Source organism: Anas acuta, chromosome 1, assembly GCF_963932015.1.
Source record: "Anas acuta chromosome 1, bAnaAcu1.1, whole genome shotgun sequence".
Taxonomy (NCBI): Eukaryota; Metazoa; Chordata; class Aves; order Anseriformes; family Anatidae; genus Anas; species Anas acuta.
In genome coordinates, this window is record NC_088979.1 from 80,101,484 (window position 1) to 80,117,949 (window position 16,466).

The 16,466-nt window shown below is 45.3% G+C and overlaps 1 protein-coding gene across 2 annotated transcripts in view; it reads right to left on the reverse strand.

Annotated features, from left to right (window-relative positions):
* MAP3K15 (mitogen-activated protein kinase kinase kinase 15) overlaps positions 1-14,444 on the reverse strand; it is an 82,456-nt gene extending 68,012 nt beyond the window's left edge. The window contains exon 1 of one of the 2 annotated variants that reach the window (XM_068684198.1): positions 13,944-14,444. In XM_068684198.1, the coding sequence (XP_068540299.1) occupies positions 13,944-14,262 (319 nt within the window). In that variant the 5' untranslated portion in view covers positions 14,263-14,444. The remainder of the gene's footprint in view (positions 1-13,943) is intronic. The other variant, XM_068684207.1, reaches the window with a different exon arrangement.
* Positions 14,445-16,466: the final 2,022 nt, after the last annotated feature.

Genomic DNA, 16,466 nt, shown 5'->3' on the forward strand with positions numbered 1-16,466 from the left:
CACCAACCACAATGAAAATCAGATGGGTCCCACCAAGGTCTGCATGCCACGTGGTTTTCAAAAGTTGTGACATGCGCAAGAGGTCACTGTTTATACAACTTCCTTGTGAAATTACAGCCTTCGGGCTCCTGGGTTAAAAACTGAGAGGGAGATCTGATCACTTGGCTCTTAGTCATTTGGGAGGTTTCATGGCTCAGGGAGATGAATGCTCATGCCTGCCTGTAACTCCTACCTCTTTCCCATGACCCATGCTCTCTGCTTCCCTCCCTTTCCACCCCATCCTCCCCATGGAGTTTGGACACTTCTGATCTTATCCCTCAGCCTATATTTAATTTGATAAATTCTGCTTAACTTAGTGCAGGCAAAGCAGCAGATAGAGGTCTGTCACTGCACCTGATCTGTCCTCCTGGGAGTGGTATCAGCTACCAGCCTCCTACAAGCCTCCTGGAAAAGTGCTTTAAGAAACTTTACAAGAACTGAAAGAAATAAAAGTTTAACAACTTACTTTCATGAAGATCCCTTTTTGTGTATAACATAAAAAAAAAAAAAAAAACCTTGCATCCGCAGCTAAACAATCAGATACTGTAAGTAGTAGAATAGAGTCTGGGCTGAGACAAACACCTCTTGAAGAACAGTCATCCAACACTGTTGTACAATCATACTTATGGAGTGCCAAAACAAAGTACTTAAATTTACAGTGACTGTTTTTTCAACCATGGAACCATGCACCCAACTGAAGTTAAAAAAAAAAGCAATAATAAAAAAGGTAAATTAAAATAATTTACTATTGCAAGTTGACATCCCCCGTTCCTAATATTTTACCTAAGCCATTCCCTCTACCATCTAATTGTTCCTAGGCATGAGTTACAACTCAGAAAGTGTGATTTAGCAGCTAACTTTCATCTGCCAAGCAGCTAAGTATCTACAAAGCAATCGGTATGCCTGAATCTCTACTCAAAATAGACAGCTATTTACACTTCCTATGTGCTCATTCAACCCCGATACCCAAATGTACCCAAATGAACACTGACAAAGCAGCACTCAAACATTGTCATGGCATATTTAAATAACCTGCATTTCTTTCCCTTTTTGTTATTCAGACGTTAGGCAACCAAAGTTTCCAGAAGTCACTCATTTCTCAATTTTTCCCCAAGTTAATATCAGCAATTGAAAAAGGCCTCTCAACCTACGCACCCAGGACGCCACAAAAACACTCACTCATCACAGACTGTCTGAGAATGAGATACCTGCTCAGTAATTCTCCCTGCTTTTATGCTCCTACTATATTAAAAGCTTTGACATAGATGCTAGGAAGCCATAAAGAGTAGGCATCTCACACCAGCCATACTTTTAACTACGCAGGCTCACTGAGGATAACATTCTCTCCCAAACTTCACTGCAAGATAAAGAGCCTGGTAATTCTGCACAACCTGTCATTTCATTGCCCTAGTTAACAGAGGGAAATGGTGGAGTAAATTAAAAACAGGCTCTTCACACTTGCCTGCTGCACTAGCTGTGTGCCAAGCGTCACATGAGGATATTCCCACTGCAATGTTTACTAGAGCTGAGCTCGCCAGCAGAGAGAGCGTACAGAAAAAACACCCAACCCTGAACCTCACTTGAACCTTGCCTGCAGTTCGGCGGTGGAGGGGATAAGAAAGGTGAACTTTATCTAACTTCTCCTGCACCTCTGCACTTCCTACACTGGGTCGCAATAGGCACTGAAAGGGATTAAAGTATCATTAAAAAAAAAAAAAGAATATGAACTTCAATGAGAAAGGCTGTCCCTTCCTCCACAACTCAGGCAAATTAATTTCTAGGCCAAGGAGATTTAGATAAGCTCCAAACTTTTCAACATCCAAACTAAACCACTTAAGAGTCACCCATCATTGAACGTTGGATACCTTGGCTGGGGAGCCGAAAAAAACTGCCAAATCTGCACATCTCCAGCAGGTCACACGCTGGTCAACAATATACATCAAAAACATTGGAAAAAATACAATTATGCTGAGCTTTAACTTCTGCCCAAAGTAATCAAAATACAAAACATGACAATGGAAAGAAGGAAAAAGATTTTGGTACACTAAAGTTCACGGGTCTGGGTAAAGATATTGAAATTTTTTTTTTTTTTATTTTTTTTATTTTTTTAAGAATTAAAGCTTTAGCACATATAGATAAGTGAGACTTCCCTACTCTTGATCCTTTTTTCTTTTCAAATAATCTTTAAAAAACAAACATCAAGAAACAGCTCCGTCACTACCAATGTGTGAGGTATCCAGCTTCATAACTAGATCGCAGATTTCCTCTTATTGGGATAGACTCTCAGCCTTTCATTTAGGGCCCATGTAAAGTACAATAAATTACGCACAAATAAATTGTTAATTAAAAGCAGGCAGCATTATTAAAGTGGCAAGGCAAATAAAGTTTAGAGAAAACCACAGATTCTTGGTTGGCCAAGAGACTTCCACTCACGTACAGCTGCAGAGCTCTTGACTCAGTACTCTGCATGCTGGGCAGATGTGGACTCAATCCATTTTTAACTTGCCTGTAAACACTACAGGCATTATGAGCCAGCCTAAAGGCTGTGGGTGATACTGCAAAAATCCTGATGTACCACTGAATATTGTCACTTCAGAAACGTGCACCATCCATTAAAAAATGAGAAAATTATTTCCAGGCACTGGGTAGTGATCAATACAATCCGGAATTTCAGTAGAAGCTCTTATTTCCAAAGCAAGTTGCAAACATTATCTGCTTTACCTAGCCTATGAATACAGTACATATCATTACTTCCAGCTTCCAGATGAGGAACATTAAGCACAAACCCAGCTTGTTCACCATCACAGCACATCCATTCTAAATTTCCCTATTTCAGCTTAGAATATAAGTAAAAGTAAGTACGAATTATAACCCAAAGCTAATCACCATGGGATCTCTATAGAATCACAGGAATATTAGCACTTCCAAGTTGTGATTCAGCAGACAAACTGAATCACATGAAACTGATTTAACAGCAAGCCTCCAAACGTGGTCTCTGTCATTTATTAGAGTGTAGAATGGCTCACCTCAAAATATATGCACGTATAAAGTTGTCAGGAGATGCAGTCCACCATGGATGCTGACAAGATCTCAGCTTTAAAGAGGCAAAAAAAATACACCAACAAGTATTTAATAAATCCCAAGACACATTGGCTTTTTCACTGAAAACTCAATTCTACAAGTATTGTTAACTGCCTCTTGAGGGTAATTATAGTTGCAATGTTCTACGTATTACACGGCTGAATCCACATTGCTGTTCCAATCAACAGGATATGGTTCCAGACAGACTTCAGGAAATCTCTGGCACAACTTGCTGAAGCATACTTTTCTTCATATTCTGGGGAAAGAATGTAGTTTCTAGAGATTTGGGGTTGGTAAGTGAAGAAGAATAAAAACATAATAATATAAATAATAATAATACAAAAGCTGCACCCCAGCTTCACACATCTCCGTCCTAGAACTGCTTCTCTGCTTTGTCCCAGTGATCACAGTGTAGTGTAGTACAGATAGATGACTGATCAGAACTAAGCAGTACAAAAAAAAAAAAAAAAGCAACTAATGCTTGTTGTATTAGTCACTCTGAAAATCAGTTTACAACTTTCACAGCACAGCTCCTATTTGTTCCTTCAGGCCATCAGGACCATCTTTGTACTGTGTTCTGGTCTGCAGTTGGACGATGAGATACTCAGGCTATCAAAGGACGTCAAATCACAGAATCATTACAGTTGGGAAAGACCTCTGAGATCATCTGGTCTAACCATACCCCAACCTCCAGTATCACCCACTAAACTACGTCCCTGAAATGCTGCTGAGAGTGGGCATTTGCTGTTTTTTCCTTTGGAATCAGAGTTAAGCTGAGGTTTACTAGTTGGAATTAAGTATTAGCTGTGCAAGACGAGATTAAACCAGTATATTTTTCAAAAAATACTTTGAAAGTGTTCAGGAAAGCATGATAACATGGCCATTTTCATGCATAGCAACATATACTCCAAGAGGAGGACGAGATCTATACCACACATTACAGCACTTGTGACTCTTCAAAGCTTTATCAACTTTGATGAGGCACTTGTCAAAGTCAGGGTTGAGCAACTACCACAGTCAGATCAAAGGCCCCGCGGATTTACTAAACAGCCAGGATAGAATGGCACCTGCCAGCTATTTCAAGGACCATAAGGTGGAAAATGCAAATTTGGTCATATTGAAGGAAAAGGATCAAGTGTACATAGCAATCAGTACCTTGTGAATCTGTCATGGTGGGAAGTATGCCACAAAGTTTTGATTGAACAAACTAAATTCTGGATAACCATCTTTAAAATGGTCTAAAATAGCAAAAGTTAACGAAGGTAACTTGGTATTCTTCTCCAAAGTTGTACTGTATCTTCACAGAGGTGATCATAATCACAAAACAAGGAATCGAAACAGGTGTTAAAGGGAAAAATAAAAATAGAGACAAATCAAGCATTCCTTTGTGCAGTCTTGACTACAAGGCACATAGTCAAATCAGCTTGTTTTTTAAAAAATGGTATCAAGACTTACCTAGTTTTGAACTGTAGTTACTAAAATAAGCCAAAAAAGCTAAGTTTAAGCAACTCCAAAATCTAATTACAATGGAAACAAAAAATCCAACTTGACCATTTTCAAACTTTTTTCCACTCTGGGTTGGGTACTTTCTCCATGACCAAACTCCTTAATTTGGCTGTTAGCTTAAGGACCACGCACCACATTAGCAGGCAGAGGCACAATGTCTGGCTTTGAGCTGGGTGATCACATCCTTTTCTCACGCTGACAGTATAAAGACTGGAGTACATCCAGGACACAGAAAATACCTGAAACAACCCAGCTTTCTACAAAAGGCAGAGACGATGCTGACAAAAGCAGAGAGTTGTTCTATTTCACAGCAGGGCTTCTGTGTGTGCAGCGCTAAGTAAAGACGCCTAGTACAAAGCAGCAACTCCACTGCAAACATTTCTTTGCAGGAGCTTTTCTCCTGCAAACTTTTATTTCCAGCTAAGATTAAAGCAGCAGAGATGACTGGTCTGTTGCTGTTTGAAAACAGCGCACACAGAATATAGCACTGTAACTGTTTCCATTCACGAATTCCTAGTCCTGTTTCAGCCTGTCACTCTCAGAACAAAGGCAAGACAAACAAGAAACCTATCCCCCCCCCCCAGCACACACATGTATTAGAATTTAAAGGGAGAAAAAAAAAAAAAAGTTTTACAACTCTGTTTTCAGTGCTCTTGGAGGCAAAAGAGTTTCCACAACTCATACATAGCACTAGTAGGAGGTTGAAGAGTTTTAGGGAAAGCTCATTATCATATTGATTTACAGCTAATTTATTTATTTTAAACAGAACTAATGCATTTGATTTTACACCTGAAGAGCTTCAGACACTAAGTGAACAGCATCTCTCAAGTTGTCAAGAGGCCAAAGACCACCCATCATTGAGCTACAGCTCTGTGCATGCAGGCAGGTTCTCCTAAATGGAAGAAGAGAGAGACACAAGCAGCAGAGAGTTTAGGCATTTCCTCTTTCAACTTAATGCAAAAATGAAACAAGAAAGATAATACCCAGGGAAGCAGGTTTAAAAAGCACCACAAGATTATTCTATTTATAGTTACCCTTTGTTTCCTTCTTTAAACAAATATTTACAAATGTTTCACGAGAATGTAAGCCTAACAGCAGTGTATACTATACTAGACACAACTGTGTGCCCAGATGTTCAGCTATGGCAAACCAAAGGATTTCCCTTAATGCCGGATTCAGCTGCAGCACCCCAGCTGAGCAGAAGGCTGGGGATGTACTCTTTTAGCAGCACCACTACAGTTTTGGATTTGTGCCTGGCAGCAGAGCCCACTTCATTCAATGGAAGGTCACGCTTACCAAGGCCGGGGCCATGCCCTTTGGCCATAAGAATGTATTATGAAGGATAAAAAAAGCAAGCACGTTTTATCATGGCAGACTGATCCAACGCTTTTAAGTGTCAGAATTCACGTTGCAGCTTTGGGGCCCCCTCCTCACAGACCGCAGAGGTGCAGTTTTTGCTCCTGAACTGCCTCTATAGCAGCCCCAAGCTCCCAAGGAAAGGTGCAGGTAGCTGCAGCTCCCAAAAGAAAGGTAAGAGGTTAGGTGGAATCGTACTGTGGGACACGTGTGGTCCCCCAGCAGCTGCCAGCTGAACCACGCTGACCTCAGCAGGGACTGCAGCTCTGCTGTTCACAGCAAGCCCGTGCCTGGGAGCAGGATAAAACAACAGCTGCCCTCCCTCTTGGCTCAGTCTCAGACACACACGCTGCCGTTCAAAGGTAGCTTGAGGTTAAAGCATCTCCCGTCCACACTGAAAAAAACAGAGCCTACCTACCGTGTTCACAGATTCCACCTGCAAGCAGTAAACTACCCCGAGGTCCTCCTAAAGGAAGACCCCTGCCTGTCTCCACGGCCTCATTCCAGCCACAGAACATCATTGCAGCGTGAAAGGAGGCGGCAGCTACGCCAAACAGGCGCTGCAGGGGCTGCTCCTCTGCATGTGCCAAAGCAGCAGCATGCCCCAGGGGTCAACTGGACACAGGCTGCAGGCAGCACAGACAGCCGCCCAGCCTGAACTTGAGGCCATCGCTGAGACGGAGCGCAGAGGAAGCCAAAAAGTCTGGAGTTCTCATCCCAGCTCTGCACCAACTCCTTACACGCCAGAAAAGCTTTACCTCAATCCTTCTACATCTGCAAAACAGGAACATTAGTTACTTTTTAACTACGGAACACATCAATATTTGTTTAATATCCACACATAATTTGACAATAAAACAAAAGTGAGGTATAATTACACTAAAAAAAGCAAAACGTGACAGCAGAACGCCACACGAGCTAACTGCATTTCTCTCACCATTTGTCTATTTCATGGAAGAATGAAAATTAAAGCAACGTAATTAACCCACATAAAGAAACATTGCCTTTAAAAAAACATTTAATTTTGTGAGCTCAGGTCTTACAGAAACAGCTTGCAAATCTTAAACCTATAAAGAATATGGTACACACAGCACAGTAGGCCTGAACAAGCATGCAATGAGTGCAAAGGAGCCAAGGGACCAGGCTCACACATCAGCAGCCTCAGGTGTACAGCCCGGTTGACTCAAGCCAGTCAGCCTCACTTCTCTTCTCACTGCTGCTTTTCAGGAGCTCTCTGATATTGCTCAGACAACTGGAAATGCAGCAAGGTAGAAACTGCTTGCTTACAAGGTTTCATTTTCCCCAAAACGTTTAAGCAATATTTAAAAACAAAACAAAAATGTCATCTCTGGTGTTTTCAAGGGCAGTAAGTGTGACAATAATTTGTCTTCAGATCAAAGACAGCTGATGATATATCCAACCATTCATTACCCATTGTAATGGGTGCAAAAGCTTCTGCCTAATTAGATCTATTTAGAAAGAATCATAAAGTGAAAACATTGCATGCAGAGCGAATTAAAACAAATACAAACACACAATTTGCATGACATTCAGGGAGATTCTTTCTCAGCTGACTTAATGCCTAGAAATAATCCGATGTGCTCCTAGCTACAAAACTCCATGACACAGGGTTCATAGCCAGACTCTGAATCCAGAGAGCTCCCTCAGATTTAAGGTTTAGGAACAGGAGGGGAGAAAGGCAAGCAGAGAAAGTGGAAAGCTGGAGGTGACAGAGCACGCATACACGTATACTCTCACCTTGGAACAGGGAAAGAGGCCCAGATTGGTATGATTAACAGCTGGTTTCTAGAGATGTAGACAATTAAATTCAAGGCTTCATTAAAAGGTAGCAACTCACACTGGGCTTTTATTGCCACTATTCCTTTCCACACGGCCAACCACAACTAAAAAGAGAGGTTCTCCAAAAGGAGAAGTAACACAAGACTCTCTCTCCATGAGGGAGTCAGGGTATATATCTTCTTTTCTTCTTTTTTGTTTTTAACATCTTCTTTATTCTCTGAATGCAGCTCCAATCCTGCATTTGGCCGAGGGCAATAAACCACAGGAACATTAATGGATTCCATATAACCTATTTATGGTTACTTGTTTGCATGTTTCTAAACTTGTTCCACCAACTTCAAGGAGTTCTTTCATAGAATAGTTGGACCAAAGTGAAGCCTTTCAGGTTATGCATTCGAACAGCAACAAGGTTGATACAAAGCCATTCTCCATGAATGTAACCATGCAGCACAGTGCCCAGGATGTAGCTTAACACAGTAACACCTACACGTGATGGATTGTCTCAAGCTCACGATGGTCTTTTAAAACTCACCTCATGCACTTGAGTGTAAAAGGACTGCAATACTCGTAGACGGCAGAGTTTTGTCACCAGAATATTTAGTTTGATGGCACAACGCAGTGCTTTGCTGGAGACACACGGACTTGCTCTAGATGTGCAGTACCACGTGGAGATAAAAGATCAGATGACAGAGTATGTATCTCCTCAGGTTTAAAGAAAATACACCCCCAGACATTGGGATGACTGCAGGGCAAAAGAAGTGGAAGAAAAACCACCAAGTATTCCTCAGTAAAACAGCAACCCCTGCCTGCTGAGGCAGCAGCAGATAGCTAACCTCTAACCCCTTCTCTGCTGTTCGCTGTCACACCCAAGGGCAAAGATAAATTGCAGCAGCAAGGTGTGCCAAAGCTTATTTAAGAAGTTATTGCCCTCAGCTGTCATCCTCACCTTCCTGTCAGAGATTACAGTTCCTGCAGCAATCAGCAAGAAAAACGTGTGCCTCCAGCTCAACTCTGCTAGTTGCCATGCTGTATATTAGCTTAAACTAGTGATAAATGTTGTGTTGCATTTTGTTTATTTCCTCAGGCAAACTTCTAGCTTTATTCCTCAGTACTCCAGTCTCTCCCTAGTTTTTCTTCCTTCCAGTTGACTGTCACATTGCTGGTTGCTGACTTCAGTGACTGCCGTCTTCTCAAGACATCATGGCCAAATGAGCCAAGGAATATTCCAAGCCTCAGAACAGACTGCTGTGCATCCTTCCTGAGGTAAAAGGATAATCCGCTACAGAAACAGGATCTCACAGAACCAAAACGGGAACGTGCAAAACTTGCACAACTGTAGAGGGTGCCGCTCCTTCACTCAGCGCTGTGGCCAAAGACTGTGAGCAATAAGCCTTGATAAAGTTTCAGGTAGACAAGTAAAAGCTACTGCTCTTTCCATCTGACATCACCCTTCCACAGGTACAGGGCAGACATTTAACTCTGGCACCATGTTTTCTTTCTTAACACATCTGGAACTGAAAGACCTTTTGTGTATATAGTCAGACCACGAAAAGACTAAATCGATTTGCAACACCACTAGCAAGGCCACAGTCACCCTTTCACCATGCCTCTTCAGCTGGTTATGAACACACTACAGTCATTTTAGTTTGATTTTCTGCAAGGGATAATTCTGAAGAACTTCAAAAATCCTCAGTCAGTTCCTAGGCTTGCTGTTCTTGTGTAAGATTGCTTTTATTTTGTAAGAAAAAAAAAAAAAAAAAAAAAAAGGAAAGAAAAGCTACACACCAATGCCTGGTATCTGTGACTTTCTGCCTAAAAATAATGACACTTCCTTCCTAGAGATACATTCAATGTATGCCAGCATCCCGGTTGCTTCTCTTAGGTAGATACCATCGTTCATTTCTGCATAACATACATTACTTTGTTGCCAGCTTGTTTCTATAACACAGCCTGAGCAAAGAGAGCTCATCTTTTTGTTAACAAGCCCTAATTTCACCATTCGTTGCAAGTTTGCTCACAAGAGCTGCAGAACTTCCAAGTTCCCTTTTATTAAAGCACCTCCGAAAGTTTTGTGGTTCCTGAACATCAGTCATTCTGCATTACCTGCTGCTCTGAAATTGCTTACTTAAGGCACGAGCCACAAGTGGCATTTCTATGCAGGGTAAGATTTCAAATGGTGGGGAGTCAGTAATGAGCACACTCAAGGAGAAAAGAAAGAGACATCATCCTCTTATGACAGAAAACAGCTGTTTTTGCAGCACTCTTCTCAGTGGTTTTCCAAAAAATCATCTACAAGGAAGTCTGCCTGCAGACAGGAAAAAGAGGCTCCTGCTGATCTTTCTCCTTGCACTCTGTCATTAAAGTTTGCTGGGTTTGTCTTCACAAAGGGACAGATTCCAAGAATCATTATATCATAGATTCACACTAAATAAAATGCACATGCCTGGGGGCGGGGGGAGAGTGTCTTACAGCTTCAAGTAAATGGCTACGACTGCAGGCAGAATGGGGAAAATGGGATCATGGATGGCACTCTCAACAGAGAGCCCGCTGACCTGATCCAGAACCAGGGGACCTCTTTAAACATTAGTGGATACATAGTGGTCAAGATTTCAACTAGTAAACCAAAAGACAACTACAGGCAAGCATCTTCTAGAGAAGCCCTACTCTCCTAAGAGAGCAAGAGGAACTGCTTCCCAAAGTTGTACACAGAGCATGCAGAAAATAAATATGCATTATACTAGATCCATTCAGTATGGGAAACATCTACTAGATATCTTACACAAGCATAACATTTCTTTCAATTATATATATATGTGTTTATATATATATATGTATACGTGTTTTGAGTAAGTCTGCAGATGACACAGAACTGGGAGGAGCTGTTGACTCCCTCAGTGGTGGGGAGGCCTTGCAGAGGGACCTTGACAAGTTCGAGAGCTGGGCAATCACCAACTGCGTGAAGTTCAACAAGAGCAAGTGCTGGATCCTGCATGTGGGACAGGGCAACCCTGGCTGTACATAGGAGAGGCTGGAGAGCAGCACCATGGAAAGGGGTCTGCGGATTCTGGTTGATGGCAAATTGAATATTAGCCAGCAGTGTGCCCTGACAGCCAAAAGGGCCATCCGTACCGTGAGGAGCATCAGGCACAGCATGGCTAGCTGGCCGAGGGAAGGGATTGTCCCACTCTACTCTGGTGCAGCCTCACCCCAAGTGCTGTGTGCACTTTGGGGCACCACAAAATTAGAAGGAGATAAAACTATCAGAGAGTGTCCAAAGGAGGGACACAAAGATCATGAAGGGTCTAGAGGACAAGATACATGAGGAGCAGCTGAGGTGCCTTGTTTTGTTGAGCCCCGAGCAGAGCAGGCTGAGGGGAGGCCTCATGGCGGCCTGCAGCTCCCTCACAAGGGGAGCGGAGGGGCAGGCGCTGAGCTCTGCTCTCTGGGGACAGCGACAGGACCCGAGGGAACAGCATGGATCTGGGACAGGGGAGGGTCAGGCTGGGGGTTAGGGAAAGGGTCTGCACACAGAGGGTGGCAAGGCACTGGGACAGGCTCCCCAGGGCAGTGGTCACGGCACTGAGCCTGACAGAGTTCAAGGAGCCTTTGGACAGTGCTCTTAGACACAGGGTCTGATTTTTGGGTGGTGCTGTGTGGAGCCAGGAGTTGGACTGGAAGATCCTTGTGTCCCCTTCCAACTCAGGGCATTCTGTGGTTCTATAACTTTAGAAATTCTAACTGAGGTTTTCTCTGAACATCTGCTTTAGACACATGATAAGAATAGAGAAATCTCCAAAGGAAGGGGAGGAGGACAGTACAGCCCAACTGTTCAAAAAATATATAAATAAATAAAAAAAAAAAAAGGTAAAGGCATGAACCGGTGAGCTAAGATCTTCAGTTAAAAAACAGGCAGTAACTGCAGCGATGCAAAAGCAAAAAAGTTATTAAAAACGTTGATGCTAGAAGTGGTACTTACTAAAACAACAGAAGAGCAAAACAATATTGTATTAAAATGATAGTTTATACCTAGCTTTTTTTTTTTTTTAAGGATGTTCACATTTTCAGGGTACATTGTAGTTGATAGTAGCTAATTTGGGATTCTTATCAATGAACAAATGCTAAACTACCAGTAACATTCTGCGTGATTTTCCAATAAGTATATACTGACGAAAACCTCTCTGCTTTTCGACAGCTTGCAGTCTGATTGACAACAGTGACTTGTGCTAATAGACTTGAGTTTCTCTCACTACAGGTAACAACATTAAAGGATGCTTTGACCAAAATTTTTGCCAAATAAGGGAATACATTACACAGATTACAGAGTTGTCCCCCTGGCTGATCTCAAAAAGTTGTTACTGGAAAGATATGGATACAAAGACTATTTCGAATGGTCTCCTTTGGAACAATTATTGGTTGAGGACTGTTCAATTAGTTTTTAATAGACATAAAAATTATATAAAACATTTGCTTACTAAGCCTGTACATAAGAGCGTTGCAGTAGTATTCAGCAGTAAGGCAGTTCAGTATTGCAAACCATTATTAATCACTTATAAAATGATCTTGGTCCTACAAGATGACCTGAACACCGTAGAGGTTTGCAAAGTTAGGCCACGCTCCCAGACAAGACACCTATTTCATAATGCAACTAAACAAAACTAATAGCTGTCTCATAATAAGAGCTCAGTGCAAAGCAGAACAAGTGTGTGCAAATACATTAATAGGACTATTAGTAGAAACAGAAACATTTTTGTATCGATGAGTCCACCAGGAAGTATAATATTATGCTTACCTTCAGGAGAGTAAGCATACAGTAATCCTGGAGCAATGCAAAGAAATTGCTCCTTTATGGCTGTGTACTAAAACACACGAACAGTGTATCTGTTATGCACAGAGAACACTTTTCAACTCTGCTAATAGAGATATAATAGAATCTCCTGATTGGGAATTTGAAGTTAAAAAAAAAAAAAAAAAATGAAGAAAACAACAACAACGTGAGGTTCCTCAATATTTGGGTGACTTATCAGGGGATGAAATAGACTCAATGTCATATGAGGATTTCAAGACTAAAGTCTTAAAAAGTCTACTTTAACATATCTCATGAGCAAATCAAAGTTTCTTCTTGTGTAAGATGGGCATAAGCCTGGACTTAATGGTACTTTCCTCTTTGGAGTCTGTGAATCCCCCAGTTTCCTGAGGTCCACTCATAATGATAGGAGAAAAATCGGTCTGGAATTTCTACACACACACTCACCTTGATTATTTTTAAAATTACCTATTGACCTAGGAGCTTCCTCTGCTTACTCACAAAGCTCCTGACTCTCTCCTGCACTGTCCAACCTAACAGGTGTTTTTTTTTTGAGTGGAGAAGGGAGAAGAGGTTTCTTCTGAACCAACAGAGCCCAATCAACAGCTCAAGCCTGGACAGGGTAAGCAACACTGACAAGCTGTCTTCTTCAGGCCACACTTCTACACACCCTTAGAATCACAGAATCATTAAAGCTGGAAGAGACCTTCACGATCATCTGCTCCCAACCATCCCCCTACCACCAATGTCACCCACTAAACCATGTCCCTAAGCACCAGGTCCAACCGTTCCTTGAACACCCCCAGGGACGGTGATGCCACCACTTCCCTGGGCAACTACATGACCCAATTTCACTGTCCAGGTCTGGAGCAGTGTACATGAACTATCTGAGCAAGCCAGATCAGCGTCTTCATGCTATGTCTTCATGCTATGTCCATCTCTAACATGTCTCAGCTCTGAGATCTCAGCCAGGCTTAGAGCTGGAAGAAGGTTCTCACCAAACTGCACAAGCAAGAAATTTGCTACTCCTTGAGGCTTGGCTGGCACTGGAGGCTTGCCAGTCTTACTGGGGTAATGCTCTGTGGTGCCTGAAGGAGCTGGCGTAAGGAAGAGACATTTTCTCACACCTCCTGCTCCTTGGCCAGGGTGCTCCTGGAAACCAGGCTCTTGCTGGACGTAAGCGTACAGAAAGGCAGTTTAGCACCACAAAGTTGTATAAACCTCTTATAAAGTGACCTTGGTCTTGAAAGACGACCACCAAGGTAGCCAGACAAGACAGCAATAACACGAGGCTCCCCTCGGAGCCCTCTCCCCGTCCCCACCCCCCCACCCCCCGCCCAGGCTCCGTCCCCCTCACCCGCGTCGTAGAAGGCGTCCAGCACCGCCGTCTCCCCGAAGTCCAGCTCCCCGAAGTTGACCGTGCCCAGCTGAGCCCCCTCAGCCTCGCAAGCCCTCAGCAGGCACTGCCGAGCCCCCGCCTCGGGGCTCCTCGCCCCGGCTCCCCCCTTGGGCGGCTCGTTCAGCACATACACAGCCCGCAGGCAGCGCGCCCGCGGTGCACCCTCCGCCACCTCCACACCCGCTGCCGCCTCGGGCGGGGAGGGAGCCGGCAGCTCCGGCTCCGTGCCGGGGTGCCCCGGCTCCGCCGCCGCGCTGCCGCCCGCGGGGCTCTCCATGGCCCCTCCGAGGGCTGAGGGGGGCCGGCGGCCGCCTGCAGGTGCTCAGGCGGGGCCGCGCCTCATGGCGAGCGGCTCCCTGCCCGCCCGCCCGAGGCTGAGGGACAAGCGGGCAGCGCCGGGACGCGGGGGGAGGCGACACCGTCGGGGCGGCCTCGCCTCGTTTATGGCTTCCCTTCCCCGCCCCTGGCAGCACACACCGCCCCCCCGCACCGCCCTGACCGCCGGCAGGGGATTTAAGCCGTGTGGCCCCGCTGGGCTGCGCTCGTCCCACTGCCCCTTCGCCGCCATTAGGAGCCCCTGTCAGCCGTTAGACGGAGGCGAAGAAGTTGCCGAGTACCTCAGCCTTCTCTATGTCTGTCGTTACCAATTACTCAGATACAGAAACTCACTCGTAAAATAAGAAATTACCCACCCATAATCGCTTACACACTACTGTTTTCACCCCTCAGTCTGTTTTCACACATGTTAAAGGCGCATGGTGGCCCTCGGGTTCTCCTGTCACCCAGCAGCAGCCAGAAGGGAGCTGGGTCTCTTGTGCTCTTCCTCCAGGCTCCGTGCAGAAGGGCTGCCGCCTCTCGCACAGGGGCTGGGGATGGGAAAGAAGCACTCACACAGCCCTGAGAATTGGCAACACAGCTCTTTACTGCCGGGACATCCTGCAGGGGAGCCTGCAGGATGTCCGTGGTGTTCGGTGGCTCCAGGCTAATGCTGGGGATGGAGCCTGCGCGACGAGCAGGGAGCTCGCCGGGCACTGCTGTGACGCTGCTGGTGTGCTCAGATGGCAGGGAGCAGGGGCAGGCCAGGGGCGTCGCGGGTCTGACCTGGCTGAGGTGGATCCAACCCCATTGGTTCCTCCACGTCTTTTGGTGCATCCATCTCCATGGGCTCCACGGTGTCTGGCAGAAGGACAAGCCCGTCCTTGCCCGGGACTGCCCACACGGGATGCCTTCCATCGGGAATGTTCTCTGGCGAGGGTGCCGAACCAGGGGGTCATCCAGTCCCACACCGAGGTCCCATGCCACTCTCTGTTCATTTCCATGCATGGGTTTGACACTGCCGCCTGGGTTACAGCCACGGCTGGGTCCCACACTGCATTCTGGACGATAAGCACGCCTCTCCTCCACGCGGCTCTCTGGCTGGTGCTCCTGCCTTTGCCCCATGCCACTGTTGCACCATTGGGAAGGCCCCAGCCCCCTGTCACTGTATGGCTGAGGGGGCAGCCTGTTCCCTGCGTCACTGTGGTGCCATTGGTACCGCCTGTAAGTGTCTGTGGGCTGCGCGCCAGAGGTACCTCAGGCACTGGTGTCTTTTGTGCCATGGGCGCTATCCCTCTGCCCTTGACACGTCTCCTTGTTGGGTGCACTCCTTCTCGGTGTTTCCTTGGACTGCATCGCTGTCCTCACACTGAGGAGGCCTGCCGCTCACCTTGCTGCTTCGGCTCTCCTTCCTGCCACACAAGGTGGCTGTCAGAGGGCCTGGAAGCTCAGCGAGTGGTGAGGTTTAGCTGCAGGGGTCCTGTTTTATAGGGCCCGCAGCAAAGGCACGGCAGTGGTGGCCACTCTGATGTGTGTGGACAAAGGCGGCTGTGTTGGGGGCAGCCTGGAAGAAGGCCTCACGTGGAAGAAGGAGGAGGGTTGGGGGGCTGAGGGCCCCTTTTCTGGAGCTGGCTCCTTCGGGCCATTTGGCTTGCCAGAGAGAAGGGCTCCCCCTCAGCCACAGGGACTGCCCTCCACCTCCCATCCTGTGCCCTGGGTTTACTGTTAACACTGTTTTTTAGGTAATTAAAATTACTTTATGGAAAAGAACAAGATGCATCTTAAGTCCTAATTCCCATATGCACTTTGTGCTCTGAGTGAAGAATTTCTTCCTCACATAACATCTAATCAAAATCTCCCCTCCCTTTGTTCAAAGCCATTATTCCTTGTTCCATTGCTAAAGTCCCTGACAGAGTCCCTCTCCAGCTTGCTTTTAGGCTACTGTTATGGGTTAGGTTAGGTGGCAAAACTGCAGGACCGTGCAAACTTCAGCCTTATCTACCTTGTTCCACATGCTCCACGTGACATTTTCCAGCTCAGGCTGTAGCCTCTCACCAGTGTAACACAGAATCACAGAATCATTCAGGTTGGAAAAGACCTCCAGGATCATCTGGTCTAACCATCCCCCTACCACCAATGTCACCCACTGAACCATGTCCCTAAGCA